The sequence below is a fragment of the Ictalurus furcatus genome, chromosome 16 (genome assembly GCF_023375685.1).
Source record: "Ictalurus furcatus strain D&B chromosome 16, Billie_1.0, whole genome shotgun sequence".
NCBI lineage: Eukaryota > Metazoa > Chordata > Actinopteri > Siluriformes > Ictaluridae > Ictalurus > Ictalurus furcatus.
Window position 1 is genome coordinate 9,728,376 of NC_071270.1, and position 19,973 is coordinate 9,748,348.

General features: G+C 39.1%; 2 protein-coding genes across 3 annotated transcripts; one reads left to right on the forward strand and one right to left on the reverse strand.

Moving 5' to 3' along the window:
- Nucleotides 1–52: 52 nt before the first annotated feature.
- On the reverse strand, nucleotides 53–6,445 carry nsun5 (NOP2/Sun RNA methyltransferase 5). Of its 2 annotated transcripts, none has more exons than XM_053645249.1 (10): nucleotides 6,197–6,445; nucleotides 5,990–6,109; nucleotides 4,538–4,709; nucleotides 4,319–4,427; nucleotides 4,049–4,187; nucleotides 2,793–2,908; nucleotides 2,483–2,661; nucleotides 1,002–1,203; nucleotides 431–583; nucleotides 53–289 (listed from the first exon to the last, which is right to left on the reverse strand). In XM_053645249.1, the coding sequence occupies exons 1-10, from the start codon at nucleotides 6,287–6,289 to the stop codon at nucleotides 163–165; spliced, it is 1,410 nt and encodes a 469-aa protein (XP_053501224.1). In that variant the 5' UTR covers nucleotides 6,290–6,445; the 3' UTR covers nucleotides 53–162. The 2 variants fall into 2 exon arrangements, with proteins under 2 accessions (XP_053501224.1, XP_053501225.1); XM_053645250.1 differs by lacking the exon at nucleotides 6,197–6,445 and adding an exon at nucleotides 5,720–5,891 and having other exon boundaries at nucleotides 5,990–6,058.
- A 1,403-nt stretch (nucleotides 6,446–7,848) lies between these two features.
- Nucleotides 7,849–18,547, forward strand: ripk4 (receptor-interacting serine-threonine kinase 4). Its single transcript, XM_053645248.1, has 8 exons — nucleotides 7,849–8,568; nucleotides 11,194–11,485; nucleotides 13,143–13,291; nucleotides 13,470–13,519; nucleotides 14,318–14,476; nucleotides 14,704–14,813; nucleotides 15,530–15,773; nucleotides 16,003–18,547. Exons 1-8 carry the CDS (start codon nucleotides 8,387–8,389, stop codon nucleotides 17,253–17,255), a joined length of 2,439 nt encoding a protein of 812 aa, XP_053501223.1. The 5' UTR covers nucleotides 7,849–8,386; the 3' UTR covers nucleotides 17,256–18,547.
- The last annotated feature ends 1,426 nt before the right edge of the window (nucleotides 18,548–19,973 follow it).

The window sequence follows — 19,973 nt, forward strand, 5'->3', positions numbered from 1 at the left end:
TTATGCACATCCTGGTCAAAGGAAGACACTCCCACAAAAACTTTTTTTTATTATTTATTTTTTATTAAATCTCTGAAAATATTGTTTGATATAATTAAGACTTACTGAAATACTCAATTCAACATCATACATAATATTTTATACTTCTCATAAGTGAACATCTTAGGATTTCTGCTTTTTGGGTTTCTTTCTATTCCTTTTCCTTGCTGCAGGAAGTTGAAGTTGTTCATCCACAGATACCACCATTTGCTCCTCTTCACCAACAGTAGGTTCACTTTTGGAAGGAGTTCTGTGAAAAAGTAATGACTCTTAATTTTTATTTTTTAATCATTAAACACATTAAAATTTTAACGAATGAGAACAGGAAGTGAAACATCTCAGATTGCCAATTAAAGTTGTTCTTTTAGCCACTGGTTCACAGCTGACTTACTGTTCATCAAGGCTTCCGCTGTTTCGAGTAGCCTGCCTTTCCAGCATAGCTATGAAGAAACCATGAGTGAACGTTTTTGTAGTACTGGCTCTGAGACACTGCGGCAGTGGGTCACGACCCCGCTCAGGCCACTCAGGGAGAAGATGGATTAGTCTATAGAAAACACATTAACTCACTTTAACTGTACACTTCCAATTAAATGTGAATTTTAAACAAATTTATGAAAAGCCAAAAGGAAAATTTGCAAGTCGTATATTGAAAAGTCTGATTGTTATAGAGGAAGCTTTTTTTTTCTTTAAGGGACACAAACATTGTATCAATTCTACATTATTACTTCAGTGATTCCCTGATGCTGGTTATAATATCTTATAATAATAATCTTTAATGAAAATAATAAGTAACAACTGTTTGTTGTTTAGTATTCAGTAAATGAAGGCTGGTTAACATGATGTTTCATCACTTTGGTCATCCTTTAAGATTATGACACAGGCCTTCATCGTCACTCGCTACTACTAAATCATTCAAAATATCCTGGCTGACTGAAAACAGACATTTGTATGCCCTGGTTTACCTAAAATCAGGATTTTTCTCGAGACAGACAGACACGACCTCTTCGTTCTCCTGTGTGTGGATGGAGCACGTGGAGTAGACAAGGTTCTGGAGCTTTGGGAACTTAAGTGCATGGTTCAGGCAGTGCAGCTGAAATGTGGCTAGTGCCTTCAGACGCTCAGGGTCCTGTTCCTCTGAGCCACCATCATGCAAACACACCATTCCTGCAATCACGTGGGGGGGATGATGATGATGATAATAATAATAATAATAATAATAATAATAATGTGACTGACAAGGAAACATCTTTAATAATCCTTTACTCTGCTGCTGAAGAACTGAAAAACCTTGGCATCAAGAATAATTGTTAAACAGTGGATATAAAAAAGTCTTCACAACCCTGTTAAAATTGCAGGTTTGTGTGATGTAAAAACTTACATTAAAAGAAGCTGCAAGAATATCTGGCATGTACTGGTCTCTGTATGCATCAACAAGCTCTCTTAATCTTCACGTCTGGGCTATGGGGTAGGGTGGCTACACAGAAGCTCTTTCTCACACAAGATCACAGTAGAGGTTTTTTGGGCATAATTCTAAATCGATTTGTTTGGCACAAAAACAAGACAGCTTATCACCGAAAAGAACACCATACTCAAAGTGAAGCATGTTGGTGACAGCATCATGCTAAAGCACTGCTTCTCTTCTGCAGAGACTGGGGCTCTAGTCAAGATAGAAGGAATCACTGACTACGTTTACATGGACAGCAATAATCTAATAATTGCCCTTATTCTTAATAAGACAATATTCTGATTAAGGTGTTTACATAAGTTGCTTTTAGAATGTTCCTTTCATGTTCAGGTTTTACATGTTATAGAACATAGATTGATTAACAACACACAACATTACGTCCCCATGCCAAGCCGTCCGACGTTCACTCCAGAATTTCACGTATCAACATACAGTTCATCTTCGTTATGGTACCGTATACAGTTTTGGGTGTTTCATTTTTAATTTTACGAAAGCTTCAAGTGCAGTTAATTATTTGTCATGCTGAACGTGCAAATAGACGACGGATGTTGTTGGTGATGTCATCACATTAGAGGTAGAAAAATAACTGACCTGATTTGTCTTCACAAAAAAAACATACAATTTTAACAGGGGTGTGTAGACTTTTTATATCCATGGTATCCATGCAATACATAATTCTACAAAGTAATGCTTTGGATTTTTACAAAACAAACATTTTTCAGTGTCTGAATTGTGATCATTTCATTTTGCACTGACGCTGCAAGACTATGAGTGATGACACAGTTTGTGAGATCTTTCATTAAGCGTTAGCCTCCACTGCAAAACTGCATAGGATTTACTACACGGGAGGAAGTCAGATAATTTGATTTCCTGCCAAACTATTTCATCTTCATAGCTGATAAAAAAAATAAATAAATAAAATCGAAATAAATGCTTTCATCAGTGGTGATGTGTATATTAGAGGGCCTCAAGCTTTACCTGAACCACTGCATGATGGATCGAGAAGGATGTGCTTCACATCCTTGTATGCTGGGGAAAGTGGATCCACTTTAAGAAAATCCTCATTAGCCAGCTGATGACATGTGACTCCAGCACGAAGGAGGAGAGTGCTCATGGTGGAGAGTCGCTTTGTATCACGGTCGAAGGCAAACAGCTTGCTAATTGTATACAGAAAATGACGAGAACGAATCTCAATATTGTCTCGTATCAGACTACGAACCACATAAATGTAGCATATAAGATCTTTTATGTCCAGAGAACAACTGCAACTAAAAAAAAGTGGCTATACCCTTTATTTTTCATGATGGCTGCCAGATGGCTGGTTTTATTCCCAGGAGCTGCACAAGCATCAATTACATGGCCTCCAACTGGGGGGTCCAGGAGGTACGCAGGGAGACAGCTGGCCTACAATAAAGCAAAGATTAAGGAAACAACAGTATCATTTTATTCCCATCCTAAGATCAGTAATTTTTCTTTTTTACAGCTGCTTGCCTGGTAGTTACTGTAAAAGCTGTATATACTCATACTCCAGTTTCTACCTCAACAGGCTTGACCACACAGTTTAAACAAGCCTGCAGAGACCAGGTGAGCAAACGGTGCTTTAAACCACATTCTAATTAATCAGAAGTTCAAAAAATTAAAGCTCGGGTTACCGTCTGTGCAGAGTTTCGCATGTTCACCTGGGTTTCATCCAGGTTCTGTGGTTTTCTCCCACTGTCCATAAACATGCAGGTAGACAGCGCTGCTACACTGGCTCTGTGTTTGAGTGCGTGTTTGAGTGCATGTGTGCATGGTGCCCTATCCAGGGTGAATACTTTTGCCCAGTGTTGCCAAGATAGGCTCCAGATTCACCGTCACGCTGAACAATAATAAAGTGGTTGAATAAATTAAAATGTGTTAGGTTTTACACTTTGTTACAGGCCTATTTCCTTTTTTGCCCCCTTTCCTTCTCTCTCTGTTCCGTTTGTGACAGTTTTTGGTCAACACTTTTCAGCGGCGTCTTTAACAACCATAATTAACTGTTGTTAACAAGATGCTTGTCCAATTGGGGAACTTAAAACATTCTCCATTTACCATGACAAAGTGAGAACACTGCATTAGCATCTTTCGAGCGGGAAAATCAAGACGAGACAAGAGACTACTAATGTTAAACGAGGGGAAGGGGGTCTTCCAGGGTGTTAACATCAGAGAATTCACACAACTGTTACTAATTTTAAATTCATTGCTTTTGTGTGTGATGTGTACATTGTGCAGACATTCCTGTCCTTGTTATTTATACTGAGATCACTTATCCTGTATGAATAGTCATATGTGTCCAGAAAGCTTACCCCATCGATATAGTATTTTACATGAACTACCTCTGTAGTGTTATATAATTTAGTGCCATCATATTTAAGACTGTGAAGGTGTAAGCAGGTACAATAATACATACATTTATTATTATTTGCTATTCTTATAACTTTGTTGCTATTATACTGTGGATTTTTCGACCACTGTTCACCCCAAGTGCCTACTACAATAGGGTGGTATGAAAACATCCCTCACCTTGTCTTGCAAGATAATGTGCCCTGCTTTATACAGGTAATGATCATGGAAGTCCACTTTCGCACTGAAAACCAGAAGATCTCTGAGGTGAAGATCACTCATAAAAGTCTTCCCAGAGAGAGAGCATAAATCCTCAAGCCTTAAAAAAAATGAATGAAAATTAAAACAACAATCACCACACACAAACAAATACTTGTTTTTTTTAAATCAATAATAACCAGGAAACATTTTCTCTAATTTGTTCATGGAAAAGAAAAAAAAGAAACTTACTGGCTTGCCGTTCCTTGATATGAAAATCCATCTCTCTTCAGGTAGTCAATAACATCCTCCACAGTTGTTTTCAACGTGTTAACACGTACATAACGTGGAATATCTACATCTACATATTAAACATCAGGGAAAGACATCAAAATACACAACTCACTACATTTTATATATAAACGCCAGGAGTGATCAGCTCTGGCCAGTCATTGCTTGAATACAGCATACCGTTGTTACGCTGCACATTGGGAGGAAGCAGGTCCTGATTTCGACTGACTTTCCGCTTGACTTTAATTCGGGCCAAAGCAGCTTGTAATCTGGAGCGATGTTTCAACATCATTGCCTTCCAGCTTCCACCGCATTTTAAGCCCTGGCCAATGAGCAAGTCATAAACCAAAACCTAACATTTACAAAGAGACGTCAGAGAAATCAGGATGATCAATGGTCAGGGAGTGGAAAAGGCATCATTTCATACTCATGTGTAGTGCATGCATATAGATAGTAGTGGAAGGTTTCTCCTAAAGTGATAATGACCATGTCTCCACACTTCACTGGGAGAACTCTGTGGAAAGTTATTTGGAATACATTTGAATTTTATAAAGCCAAAATGTTTTCACACAATTACTTTATGTAATTAATTTATGTAAACAAAAACAAGTATGGGTCGTTCCATTTCAGCTCAACCAAATTCCAAGAAGCTGGTTGCATCGATGTTTTCAAATCGCTTCAAACAAATACTGCTGAACGGTGTATTTATACTTCACAAAATATACATGGGTTTCAAATTGGAGGGGTGTCATTTCTTGTACAAATTAAGCTTCCATATTAATTATGCCAAGAATACTTGAGGTATATGGATTTACAGAAGTAGAAATATATGAAGACAACCCCATTGGTACAATACATTTGGGATGCTAATAGTACTAGAACTACTGCTTATACATGCAAAAATTCATCTCTCTAGCACATTGTCAACACTGAATTTGACACTTTTTCATATTTTTCCAAATTTCAGCAATATCGACTTGTGCTTAGAACAAAATCTAGTGCTAATTTGTGATGATAAAAAAAACTTAGTGTTTCCCCCCCCCCCCAAAATTTTGTTGGGGATTTTTTTTTCACTTCATTTGTTGGGGATTTTTTTTTCAAACATTATTTTCTATGCATAACATTTTTTTAAACCAATGATCAGATCACTACAAATCTTAAATGTTGTCAGTCCTTTGTACCAAAGGTTTTAACAACAAATTTGAGATCATGATGATAACCTCTGGTTGAGACGATACTGAATGACCTGTGTACATAATCAACACACAGACTACACAACACCACCACCTCCAGTGATATGTAGAGCAAAGCATCTATCAGGTGTTCCCTTCAAAAACAACCATTAATGTACTCAGAGCTCACCCATGCCTTCTCCAAATCAGATCTGGTGACTGAGAGGGTCCTCATAGCAAAACTTTTTGCTCCTTTTTGTTCTACTCTGAATGATCTTGGCTGGTTGTCTTACTGCAGAATTCATTAATCTTCTTAACTTATACACCCAGAAACCAGGTACAACTTTTGCACTCAACTCTAACTGTCAACGGAAATGAGGAGAATTGAACTTAAGCAACAACAACAAAAAAAAAAGTTATTAAACCGAGGATATGAAATCTGTAGATAGTAAAATGGTACCTTTGCTAGATGCTGTCGGAGGTTGGTTAATTTCAGAAGCCTGGTGGTCTCGATAATCTCCTGGAGCACTGCTGAGTATTTCTGAGTCTCACACACGAGGGCAAAGAGCTGCTTTATATTCTGAAAGAAACCCAAACACGTCAGCTGATGCTGTCACAGTGGCTTTGTTTACATCAATTGCTCTTTAATTCCCTCATATACGATTACCTGGAATTTGCTGTCGTAGACCAGAGTTTTCACAGCTCCCCTCTTTTGCTCCACTTTATCGAGAATCTCTGCTGCTTTCGTATAAAGTGCCATGCTGGAACCTTAAACCAGTACAATGAACGTACCATGAACGTGTACCATGAACGTATTATCACACGTAGTATCGCAGTTGTTGCGTCTCCGGAGAAAAGTCACGCTTCTACGCAAAGCTGCAACCAGGCGACGACTTGCTTTTCGGTAGCCGGAAATTGTTCCGCTTTACGACAATTTGTGCAATTGCTTTGGCACTCCACAAGGGGGTGAAACACACACACACACACACACACACGAACGAGCGCGTTCTCGCCTCATTAAATGTAAATAAATGTATAGAAAGACACGCTTGCGTCAAAACACCTCACACGTGGCGTCGTTTAACTTCAGTGGTACCGGATCTCCGTTCACTGATTGATACTGGTGTATTTTTGCAGATCTTCACAAGTCACCTATAGGCTAAGTCTATCATGGATACTTACATTACAGCATTTAGAAGACGCCCTTATCCAGTTATAATGATCTCATTCATACAACTGAGCGGTTGTTAAGGGCCTTGCTCAAGGGCCCAACAGTGGCAGCCTGGCAGTGCTGGGATTTGATCCCACAACCTTCCAATCAGAAGTCCAACAACTTAACCACTGACTTGTGCTGACCGTTTCTGATTTAGGCTTTATCTTTCACACTGAATCCTCCCAACAGGTGACAAGTGAATATTCACACCTCACCTACTCGAGGGCTATCACATAACAAACGATTGCAAATGAGCTCCACACCCTCAAGTAACATTCATGTCCCTGACCTGAAACACAAACGGATGCCAACTTGGAATAGATGTTTCTGGTTTTTAGGTGTCCCTAAACACCTTCTTCGACTCCCTGAAAGGTCAGTATTTCCTCACCGAGGTCGTCTGATTTCGTTGACTCTTGAATTTTTCATCCTTTAAATAAGAATGAACAAAACAAACACGAGTTAAGTCATTTAGTTGTTACAAGACACATTTAAAAGAAATGAATATAAGTGGGATGCAACAGGGATGCAAGTTTTCTAGCTTTAATAAGATAACTTCTGACTTTTTCCATAGAAAACATCACATCACAACATGGATGAACATGGGATTCTGATTTGTAGATCAATTGTCCAGGAGAGGTGCGGTTTTTATTTTTATACCAATAAATCAAAAGGAATGCAACCTTTTGCATTTAATGGTATCTCTTGACTGATGCACTAAATTTAATACACTGTAATATAATATCTGTGACTGGAGGGGGAAATGGATGGGCTGGTTAGTGGAGCATTTGGTGCTGATGTCTAACTGTAGTTTCTGAATGAATTTAGTGCAGGAACAAGACTAGCTCAGTGTAAATTAGAAATCGAAAGTTTTTTGGATGGGTTTATTTGAAATTGTCATGGTTATATAATTGGTAGGATCGAGCACCAATTATACAAACACTGTATAGTGTGTCCTGGTGTTGCCTGTGCTACAAATATCAAAACCTTTTTTTCTTCTTCTTCCTGAAGCATTATCTGAGCGTCACTGTTCAAGCTTAATTGTTCACGAAAAGTTAGTGTGAATCAGCCACATTCTCTGACGGGTAGCTGGATATTACCTCACTCTACACGAAACAGTTGAACAAGGGCAGAAGGTAACATAAACTGCTGCCATGAATAGGTTATTGTGTTTTAGAGATGACTTCGCAGATTCCACACTGGGGACATTTTGCCTGGATCATGTAACAAGACTTGTAGGGTGATGTTATCAAACATTCTACAGCTTCCCTATAAGGGGTTGACTTATAAGATTCCATGTGACATAGCTTGTTTTTTTGTTGTTGTTGTTGTTTTTAAAACTTCATAAATTTTATGTGTATTCTGAACCTTGGATAAATCAGGGTTGCATGTAAAGTTCTATGTCGGCTAAAGGCTAGCATTCCTTGAACTGGTGTTGCTTCATACTGTTTGGCACAGGAAGTGATGTCACCAGTTGAAGCCCTACCCATTCTTCACCTGAACAGAGGGAAGGGCCAGACAGAAGCTGTCTGAACAGAAAGAGAGAGAGAGAGAAAAAACAAGGAAGCATTCAGGTGTGTGAGTCGGTTTTAGTCTTTATGTAAAGAAGAAATAAAAAGGAACATTAACATTTAAGAGGTTTTCAAGATGGATGTCCAAGAGAACTCCCCAGGAGTTATGGGGTTGCTGAAAACGTTTGACTCGTCTGAGTTTGGGAGTTGGGAGAAGATAGGCTCCGGTGGATTTGGACAAGTGTACAAAGTGCGGCACGTACAGTGGAAAACATGGCTGGCTATTAAGTGTCCTCCCAGTCTTCATGTGGATGAAAAGTGAGTGAAATTCTTTCACATTTTTATTGTTTTATGCTATCTACTCTGTGTGTATGTCTGTGTCTGTGAGTGTCTGTGAGTATGTTTGTGGGAGAAAGAAATTAAGGTGGCTCAGCATCTGTTTAATAAACCCCACTTTTCTGAAGAGTGAGTTGAGTTTGTTTTTGTGAAATGGAGTCTACCACTAGAGAAGCCAGTCTCCTGGGTCAGATGATTATGGAAGTGAATAAGACTGTATCTCACACACCCATTTTTCTTGATCATAAAATAATTTGTGGTTTGTGATCAAATAATTTGCACGCTTGGGAAATTTACACCATTGACCTCTAAATTACACAATGTTCAATGTTCTGTAATTATTTATATTTATAAATGTATATTTGAGAGACTTGATGTTATTAACGTCTCATGCTCCTTTTTTGTGTCAGATTTAATTACATAGTATATTGCCTGGGGGCATGATTATGCACCCACCTGCCTTTATACATATATGCACTCGAACTACTGTCAGTTAGCACGTATGGTATTTACACCAGGACACTGATGTTTTTTTTCTTTTTCTTAGTAACCCACCAATGACTATACTCCTATTGTGTGTAATGACATCTATATGAACTGCTACAGTACTTAGTTATGCATGAAGAAGACGTTCATATGTGAACAGCTGGTTCTTTTTTGACTATTAAAAGGAAGTACCTGTGTTTAATAGTTCCTCAGGATTAGCATATGTTATAACATACAGGAATAGACACCATAGTGGAGTGAAGTACTCTACTTCTACTCTACCCTGAGGTATTAGTGGACTATAGCAGATACATGAGTCAAATGTAATTTGTATTCTTCCTGCCCTACACACACGAACACACACGCTCACACGCACACACGCACACACACATACACACACACATACATACATATACACACACATATATATATAAAACTATTCACCACATTCAGGTCACATAAACAGTAACTACCTTAGTAACTGTTTTAGGAGCACTAATAAAATATTACACTGTGTGGCTATGGATAATGTGTCATTTGATAACATTTGGTAAGTGCTGTGAGCACCCTAGGTATGTATGTACCCATGTATGAGTCGATGCATCACTGTGTGTAAAATTTAAAGTTTGTAAAATGAAAAGTTTTTTAACTGTGTGTAAAATTTAAAGATCAGTTGTTGATAGAAGAATGTTAGTCCTGCAAGCATTCAGCACAGGTCAAGCAGACTATCAGTGCATAACATCTGCACTTTACTCCAGTTGTCCCTCTCCCTCGACCAAGCCATAAACGCAAAAGAGAGCTTTGTCCTCCATTAGCTCAGGCTGGCCTGCGTTTATAGTAATAATGTGTGTGGCTGAAAAACCGGTTGCACCGGGCCTTCCTTTAAGAGGAGCTTTTGTCTGATTGTAAGTGATTGAAGCTACAGATTAGAGAAGCAGAGTACACCTCTCTTTTCCTCTCCCTCGTATTCACCCTGTCCCCGTTTTCTCTTCACCACCCCCTTTTTGTCACCCACAAAAAGCTTCTCTTTTTTTACTTCAAGAACATAATACTGACATGAGATTTGGTTAGGGGCATGAATGTGAAGTTTACTAAGTGATTAAACCCCTGTGCTTGCCACTAGAGTTAAAAATTTCTTAATTGTTACAGATTTATGTTTAGATCACAACAAAAAGTATTACGCTAATGCAAATTGATCGTAAGACGTTTGATTAAGAAATAGCCCTTAATAATGGTGAGTCATGCTTTCCATCAGGGAGGTGTAATGCTTTAAATTTATGTGTTTTTCTTTGTACATGTCATATATCTATGTCTAGATCAGATACTGTATCAGTATGTGAGCATTTCCTGAAAATGCTACAATGGAATATAATTACAGTGCACCTAAAGGAAACCACCAGATAGGCCTAACCTTTGGATATATTGGAATAAAATTGATGTGACTGCCTGCATTAAACCAGATTCACTCTGAAATGTCTCTCTTGAGCTCCATATAGGGTATGTGTTAATGTTTGAATGCTCTCATCAGGCTAAACATGATAAGGACTCTTAGCTTGTGCACTCTGCTTAGGAATATGATGCATGACAAGCAGGCAGTTGTTTGCGCTGTTATCTTATAAATTCATCACACTTACATTGTTTACATATATACTCCCTTTAGGCCCAAATTTGCCATTCAAATTAGCTCTTCATTTACATGCACTGACAGCTTTTCAGAGGCTTTACTCAGCTGAGATCACACTAGTCGTGCAATCACACCATGGCAGCAGTGTGTTAAATTATATCATGGTTTAGCACAAGTATAGACTTTTGTTTTGTGTTAAGCCTGCTGCTTATCATAGTTATATATCCTTATAATATTTTTTTACCATGCTCAGTTGACATGTTTCAGTTGAATTAAACTACCAAGAATTTGAGCAATCCACTTTTTCTTCTGAAAGTTTGTGGATTTGCTTGATGAATGATTAAACTGCATTATGTTAATTTCCAGTGTACTGTATCTGCTTGTATCTTATCTATGTCCAAAAATATTTATACATGCCTACAAGCTTATATTCAGACTTAAGCTCATAAGACCCCATTGATCTCATGATTTGATGTCCCCCCCCCCCCCGTTTAAAGAGAGCGTGCCGAGCTCCTTGAAGAGGCCAATAAAATGGAGGCAGCAAAGTTCCGCTACATCCTGCCTGTATATGGCATCTGCGGTGACCCATTGGGCCTGGTGATGGAGTACATGGAGACAGGCTCTCTGGAGACACTGTTGGCCGCCGAGCCACTGCCATGGGTGCTGCGTTTCCGTATTATCCACGAGACTGCAGTGGGCATGAACTTCCTGCACTGCATGAACCCACCACTGCTCCATCTGGACCTGAAGCCTGCAAACATACTGCTGGATGCCCACCACCATGTCAAAGTAAGTGTAATGTCTCATATGTAGTGTCATATGTAAGTGTTAATAACCTTACAACTAGCTCTAATAACATGAACTGTTCAACTGCTACTCATAGCTGTGAAGCTACAGTACTGTGCAAAAGTCTTTGGCACATGCAAAGAAATGCTGTAGCATGAAGATGCCTTCAAAACTAATTAAATTAAATGTTTCTACATTAAAAATTTACTTTAAAGAGCAGTAAACAGTAATCAATGAGGTACAATTCAGGTACAGTCCGTGCAGTTTCATAAGGAAATTAGCTGAGTTTTATTGTGCATTTTGCAGAACCAGCCACAGCAGACTTTGACTGTCACACTTGCTTTTTATTTTTGCAGCAAAACCCAGCAGCTTTCATTATATTTTTTGTCTGATAAGTGGTCTTTTACATAAACTGCTGCTTTCTCATAAAAAGTCATAAAATAAAAATCTGATAAAGTTTGTACTAAAAAAGGGTGCCTAAGACTTTTGCACAGCACTGTAAAAAAGTGCTGAAAAAAGTGTAACATTTGTAACATATTTTTTACAGAATATATAAATATATTGTTCTATTGGACTATTAAATCTAGCTGTAACATTTCCAAAATTCTGAATATGTACAGTAATTTCTTGGACATTAATAGGAGTTTATTAGGTGCAAACTCAGAATGGAAGTGGGAATTGCTGATGTTTTCCTTAATGGCATTAAACCTTCAGTTCCATGTGATTCCCCAAAGGCATAAATGCTTTCCCAGCCATTATCCCATATTTGCCCGTCCTCCTTATGGATGAGTAAGCATGGAGTGGGAGGATGGGTGGGAAATCTGTGGACTGAATAGTCTGGATGTAAATACATCCATCGTGGGCCAGCCTGAACAAGTCGGCTAAGCGGCCTTAATGCGCAGCAGGCTCACACCTGTACACGTCCATACACACTCAGACAACAGGGCCTTCCCACTTCACAGGGCGAGCCAAGGGCACTGCAACTCACAACCCACCCTTCTAGAAACAGTGACAATGCCAGAAGCCTACAGTTTTCAAACTTTTTACACTAAGGTCCTCTTTTTGTATAATATCAGGACAAATAGCAAGTACAAATAACCTGGTGCTGTTCTGATGACAGTACAGCAAACTCAATAAGTGGTCACAGGATGGCTGTGAATTGTGATTAGTCAGCACATATTTAATTTTAATAATGTTTAGTAACATCTACTACATTGGAACATGTACCACATTTTTAACTTTTTGGCAAAGCAGATTTAATAAATTGCCAAAAAAAAAACCCAACCAAATTACTACTACTTAGAGGTACAACGATTTTTTTGCAGCACCTATGGGGCCCCCTGCAGTCCCCAGTTTGAGAACCACTGCCTTAAAATGAGTACATAAATTAACACCACAGTGTTTTTGATCATTTCTTACTGTATTAAAGAGGTTTTATTGACAATATAAGCAAAAATTAAGTTGGATTCATTTGCAGTATGTAGCCTGCTATATCCACATTATCTTTTATGTATTTTTACAAATTTGAGAAAACCAGAATCCTGCAGTGTTTAGGCTTAAGTATGTGAAATTTCATCAGCAGTTGGTTCCTAGTCAGTTTAAGATGTATGGTACAGCCTTGATGTCACACACTTATATAATTTGCTTGTTTTATTTTTAGATCTCAGACTTTGGCCTGGCCAGGTGGAACGGCTTTGCCAGGAACGACGACATCAGTCGTGATGGATTCTGTGGCACTATTGCCTACCTGCCTCCTGAAAGGATCATAGAGAAGGAAAGGGTTTCTGATACCAAGCATGATGTGTACAGGTCAGCTTTTTTGGCTTGGCAATATTTACGAGTGTTCTAGAATCATATGCTAAAACTCAACTTTATAACATTTCTGTACATACACTGTAAAATATAACACAATATGAGATGGCATCAGTATTAATCCTGTGTTTTTGTAAGGGGGCATTTTAACGCTCAACTTCCTCTCTTTATGCAGCTTCTCGATTGTTATCTGGGGAATTCTCACACAGAAAAAGCCATATCAAGGTAAGATGATTTTCAGTGTTTGTCAGTGATTCGGCTTCAGGCATGGCTCATTTCCTAATTTAACTTTGTGGTAATTAGCACCACTGAGTAGCCTGTTAATGTCAGGACTACTTGATCTAAGCGATATTTACAAGTAGAATTTAGGGGTCAGTCAGGTCTACATGCTCTATATATTTCATGAAATGTCACTTTATTAAGTAAATTTTTTATTATTCCAAGGGTTCTCATGTCCTATTTTAATAGTATTGCAAATAAACAGCTGTTATTTTATTGTTTTGTTTCTTGATCCAGAATGAACCTTTGCTTGTTTTTTTCTCAGGTCTGTTATATACAATATAGAATTTTGTAAGAATCACATCTTGGAGGCATTGACTGTGGTTTTAGTAACTGTCATTTGGTAATAATGACTGTTGAAATTGCTCGAGTCCAAAATAGCTGTCTGTGTTTGTTCTCTGTCACTGGTTGGCGCAGGAGACTACGTGTGAACAAAAGTCTTCCGGAAAACAAGCAGTACCTTTTTTTTTCAGTGTTGATACAGCGACTTAGGAACATAATGAACATTTTCAACCCTTCCATAATCTATTTTCATTCTTCTGTGCCTCAATGCAGAACAGTTAATCTTCGAGAGTTCATTTTTAGTCACATGTATTCATTCCCCCCACCCCAGTGTAGGGTAGCGTTGTGCATTTATCACATATCTGTTAGATTGCCCCCATTTCTAAAGCAAAGCTAGTGCTATGTTTCTGAGCAAGCCAGAGCAGTGATCGGAAACCTTGTTTATTTTGCTTTGTTCTATAGGGGAGAACAACATTCTACATATCATGGTGAAGGTGGTGAAAGGGGTTCGTCCAGACCTGAGCTCTGTGCCCCGCAGTCGACCCCAGGCATGCTCGGGCTTTATAGCCCTCATGCAGAAATGCTGGAGTGGATCTCCTGACGCCAGGCCCAGCTTCCAGGGTGAATATCCCACATTGGTCATAAATCATTTTATACTAACTTGCCACCAGAGATATGTTTACATTGCAGATTAGAAAAAAATTCTAAAAGGCAGAAGACTTTAGACTACTAAATATAATAAAAAGTAATGTAGTAATTACATGAGGTCTGAACAAGGATAATTTCAGTAACTCAATAATAACATTGAACTGCTTACAGTCTTTCCTATTTGATATTGTTGTCTACAGAGATTACATCTGAGGCAGAAGAACTGTGTTCCAAACCCCATGACGAGTCCAGAGGATCAGTGTCTGAGCCAGACTCCTCACCCTGTCCAGCTCCAATGAGCTCTGAACAGGTAACACCAAATTCACCAAAGACCAAAATGTTTTCCTATTTCTGAGCCATCTGCTCTGTTTTATGTATTTTTTTTTTCCCATCTCACCTTCTTATTCGTCCTTTCAATGTTCCTCACTCACAAAACACCTTAAACGAGGTACTGTGTAAAGATCTCTCACTGTGCAACATGACAACATCAAAACAATCTTCATGAGCATTTAAGGACATCTGACTGTCTCAATCATGGCTCAGCTATTGGTCAACTGTGTGGCATGTGTTCTTTAAGCACGTACTACAAATGTTTCATACATCTAGGGGCATTACAGCAGGTAAAGGGAATGCAACTGGGCAGCATTGTTCATGTGCAAAGTCATTTCCTGAATGAGAAGAATTTATTAGAATCTTAGTGTAAATACTTGATTATCTATTTTTTGCTATATACGTTACTGAATAAACTATCCTTAGTCAGAGGATTTATTAATAAACCAAAAAAAAGTTGTATCTAAAACTGAGTCTAAAACGAGAGTTTGCTGAACCATATGCCAAATCTGCTTTGATTTGTTTCTCTGTCTGTAATTTGTAATGTTACATTTCAAAATAATCTATGAAAATCCATATACAAATGCATATACAAATCTAGTCAATTTATCGGAGCAATATTACTTCAGTTTATGATAGTAAATTTATATCGATGCATTATATCTATAAGTTTGCTCTTGTCTTATGTCTTCTTAGATTAAGGAGCAAAAGCCAGTGAGGCCGAAGTCAGCCATGTTACCAGAGAAGGACTACAGCCTTTCTGAGCTGCTGAGTCAGATCGATTCTGGGATTTCACGCAGCTTTGACCACGTTAAAGAGGACTGCCTGGAGAGCAAGGACAACACCAGCAAGAGACTGTCGGGAATCTCCTCTGTGGACTCGGCCTTCTCATCCCAAGGCTCCATCACCCTCTCCTTTGAGAGGGAGAATTCAGTCAATGGTACGAGGATTTATTCCACACTGATTTTAAACTGCACTATTGTTGGTATGCTCTGATACAATACATAAAAAATAATAACTATTTAAGAACTTTAATTAAAAACAAAAAACAAATGTGAAATATTTTATGGCCGGACAAACCATAGGTCTGTTTATTGTTGTTGCTAATTGGCTTTATATGCAGTTTCAAATTCCCTGAAATCTGTGGGGGGTTTTTTTTAATCACTTAGAGTCAAGCGAGCTACAGAAGAAGAAGCTATGTGAAGCCATTCGCACTGAGGACACAGCAAAACTAATGAAGCTCCTGCAGCCACAGGATGTGGAACTCCGCCTAGAAGGTGGTGGTGGCCTACTTCACTATGCTACAACACTGGGCAATGAAGAGGCTGTGAAATTTCTACTTCTCAACAACTTCAGTGCTAACCTGGCTGACTGGCGTGGCGCCACACCTCTGCATGTTGCTGTGGAAAAGCATCTCCGAGGTGTCGCTGAGATCTTGCTGAGCCGCAAAGGAACTGATGTGAATGCTAAAGATGAGGACCAATACACAGCCCTGCATTTTGCCGCTCAGAACAGTGATGAGGCTCTGGCACGCCTGCTTCTGGAGCGACGGGCATCAGCCAGTGAGGCAGACGCCCAGGGGCGTACAGCAGCCCATGTGGCATGTCAACATGGGAGTGAGGGCGTTCTGCGTGTGCTCTTGAGTCGAGGTGCTGTTGACGCCCATGCCACTGCCAAGGATGGGTGGACACCACTGCATCTGGCAGCCTGGCGCGGCCACTCTACCATCTCCAAGCTGTTGGTTAAGCAGGCAGGTGCTGATGTGGACGCGGCAACCGCCGATGGGCGCACACCACTGCACCTGGCAGCTCAAACAGGCCGATACAGGGTGGCACGTGTGCTAGTGGAGCTAGGTGCCAACGTGCAACAGACCTCCAGCCCAGATCTACGCTCACCGATGCATGTTGCAGCTGAGACAGGCCACACGAGCACTGCGCGCCTGCTGCTGAAACATGGTACTGATATCCAAGGACGCACAGCTCAGGGTTGCACTGCCTTGCACCTAGCAGCTCAGCGTGGTCACTTGGCCACAGTAAAAATGCTCCTGGAAGAGGGTGCTGATGTTCGGAGCGTCAACCGCGCCCTGCGCACTGCGTGCCACCTCGCAGCTGAAGGTGGTCATGGCCAGGTGGTCAATGAGCTGCTGGAGAGGTGGCCTGAGGTAGTCACGGTGCAGGACGAGGACGGGTTAGCGCCATTGCACCTAGCCTTGCGGAGTGGACACACGGACATCACGCGTCTCCTACTGAGCCACGGAAGCTCAGAGGCTGATATTTTGCAGCCAGAACCCAAGAATCTGAACACTAAAACAGTTGAGGGGCTCCACAGGAAAGTACTAATCCTGAAACTCACCGAGCCAAAGGGCAACAACTCAACACAGGACTCCGAGTGTGCAGACACACAGTTGCCCTCTGCACACTAGGAAAAACTAGCACAGAGATCTGATAGATTTCATAGTGTCTCTGGCTGCTACTTTGTTGTTGTTTTTTTAAATCTAAGAATTATGGACTGTTACACCCTTTACGTAAAGAGACATTTAACTATCTATTTCTGGTTTGTGTATATAATGTAATTATTGGGTTGGGGCACTTTGAATACAATTACCTCTTGGATGTTTTTATTTCTATGGATTCTATGGGTATTCTATGATTAGGAAAAGAATGATGTATATACTAGAACTGTACATAGAAACTGGACTGATTATTGCTGTGCCCTCTTCAGCATGAACTTATTGTCCAGTCTTTTTTACATTTATATGTTCATTATTTGAGTATTGCTTTTTACCATGTCATGTATTTGTCTTTCATTCCTGTAGCCCCTTATACTTAAACATGAAAAATCTTTTGTACTAAGATAGCAGGCCATTGCTTAATGCTAAGGTCAGATTGTGAGCACCTGTACTCTGTTACCCCAGTGCCTCAAGTGCTGTGCTTCAAGGCCATTTCAAATCCACAAGGCTAATTATACCATTTAAATCCCTCTGGTCGTATGACAGACAGAAGAGTGTTTAGAACCACTTGGCTCCCACCATGGGAACAGGGCCTGAGGGGGCTCACAGGTGATATGTGGGTGGGGATTGGAAATGGGGGGTGGTAACTGTACATTGTGAATACCATCATGTCAAGGCTGTTGGCCAATTCCTGAGACCACCTTATCTTTTCATCACTTTGTAAAAGCAGAGCACTGTGTCTTACTGACGCCACGAGGAGCAGAACATTCACAACCCACAATTTACTGGAGCATGTTACTTTCCTTGGTATACATATCTTGTTTTTGTGGAGAGCCACTGAATTTACTTACGGGTGAACTCTGTGTGATGAGAGGTTTTGTTTGTGTGTGTGTGTGTGTGTGTGTGTGTGTGTGTGTGTGTGTGTGTGTATTCGCGCACATATATAATATAATTAGTATGTGTGTATATATGTGTATATACACATATACATACATAAATACATACATACATGCACACATATATGTATATTATACATTATATATGTATATATATTAGTATTTGTGTAGCACTACCATGAGAATCAGAAGACAGTAGTCTTTTGTTAACCAGCTAGTGCTTTAACATTCATTTGTAATTAAGACACTGTCATATTTTTGTATAAAGATTTATTACCTATAGTGTTTAAACAGTTTCATGTTTTTGTATTTTGATGGACAAGTAAAGTATATCGTGTATTAAATGAAAAGGTTGCCTCTGTGTGTTTTCTTTCATACATTTACATACTTATGTAAAACATTTATGTTCATGCATCCATGCACACCGTGTTTTATTTATCCTGCAGTATCTAAAAAGTTAATATTCCAAAATTTATAAGTATAACATGAGGAACATTTCAACTAATTTTATTTTATATTTAACATTATGCTTGTTAAATAAACATTCTTCTTTACACCAGAACAGGCTGGTTTACATTATGCTTTTACACTAAGTCCAGCCTGGAGATCCAGGTGTTTCCTTATGACTTCCTTCCTGACACACACCCTGCACCTAATGAAGTATGTGTATGAGTACACCTTGTGAGTGACTCAAACACTAAATTACACTGAATTACAAAAACACTACATTTCCAGACTTGTGACATATATTTTCTGAAGTAAAAGTGATTTGGGTTCACTCTATAGCCCACTCTCTCTCTCTGTGTGTATGTGTGTGTGTGTGTGTGTGTGAGTGATAATCAATTGTCTTCTGTGAACACTATTTGCATTATGTCTTTGAGGTACTTACAGTAAATGCACTTATTTGACTTGTTTAATATATATTAAAGGAACTTATTTACAATGACATGAGGTCCAGTATCTAAAATTCATATGTAAGCACATGACTCATTTACTTCATATGTAAGCATATGACACATTTACATTTTAACAAAAAAAAAAAACTATATAAAACTTTGGCTAATATACATTTCTCATATAGGAAAACACGACCTCCTATATTTTTGTGTGTCATGGGCATCTGTGTTTCCAAGACAAAGTCAAGGAGAAGATTTTCGAGCCTCTTTGTCTTTTCTTCAAAACTGGCTAAACTCGTTTCACAACCTCAGTGATGGTTCACAGGAACAAGCCAAGACATGTGTATGCACACAAACACATACACACGCAATATTTAGCAATGGTTCAGTGGGCATTTAAGGAGTTGACGATGGTCAATCTCAGTGAATTTACAGCTAGTTTTGGAGAGTACATGTAAGCATATACACACACGCATACAAATTTGTGCTAGTGATCTCATTGAAAGTTACTCATTGACAGACTTAACAAACAGTTTAATGTGGCCATGTTGCCCTTGATCCTTCCTACTTTATTCATCGCTACCTAGCTACTCCTTACCTTTTTTTTTTTTCATTTTATTTATTTAGACATTCATCATCAGGCTCCATTGCCATAAAAATATTCATCCACCCTAAACATAATCCCAGATTAAATTCATATTGGCATAAATTAAACCATACTGTTTATGGTGGCACACTTTTAGTCCACGGCTAGAATGAGAAATTAGGGTTTAAAGAATGAGTGAGTCATGATTAGGACAATCTATTCTCATAAGTGCTTCTTTCAATTTTTATACATTTGTCTCAAGTGTCTGAATCACCCCCTTTCACAGTGAACAGCTGATTTTACTAACAGGAGA

Coding starts and splice junctions, on each gene's coding strand:
- ripk4 (XM_053645248.1), top strand. CDS start 8,387: ATGGATGTCCAAGAGAACTCCCCAGGAGTTATGGGGTTGCTGAAAACG. Junction 13,520..14,317: donor ACAGAAAAAGCCATATCAAG/GTAAGATGATTT, acceptor TTTGTTCTATAG/GGGAGAACAACATTCTACAT. Junction 14,477..14,703: donor CGCCAGGCCCAGCTTCCAGG/GTGAATATCCCA, acceptor TGTTGTCTACAG/AGATTACATCTGAGGCAGAA.
- nsun5 (XM_053645249.1), bottom strand. CDS start 6,289: ATGGCACTTTATACGAAAGCAGCAGAGATTCTCGATAAAGTGGAGCAA. Junction 6,110..6,196: donor TCTACGACAGCAAATTCCAG/GTAATCGTATAT, acceptor GGTTTCTTTCAG/AATATAAAGCAGCTCTTTGC. Junction 290..430: donor AGCGGAAGCCTTGATGAACA/GTAAGTCAGCTG, acceptor ACTTTTTCACAG/AACTCCTTCCAAAAGTGAAC.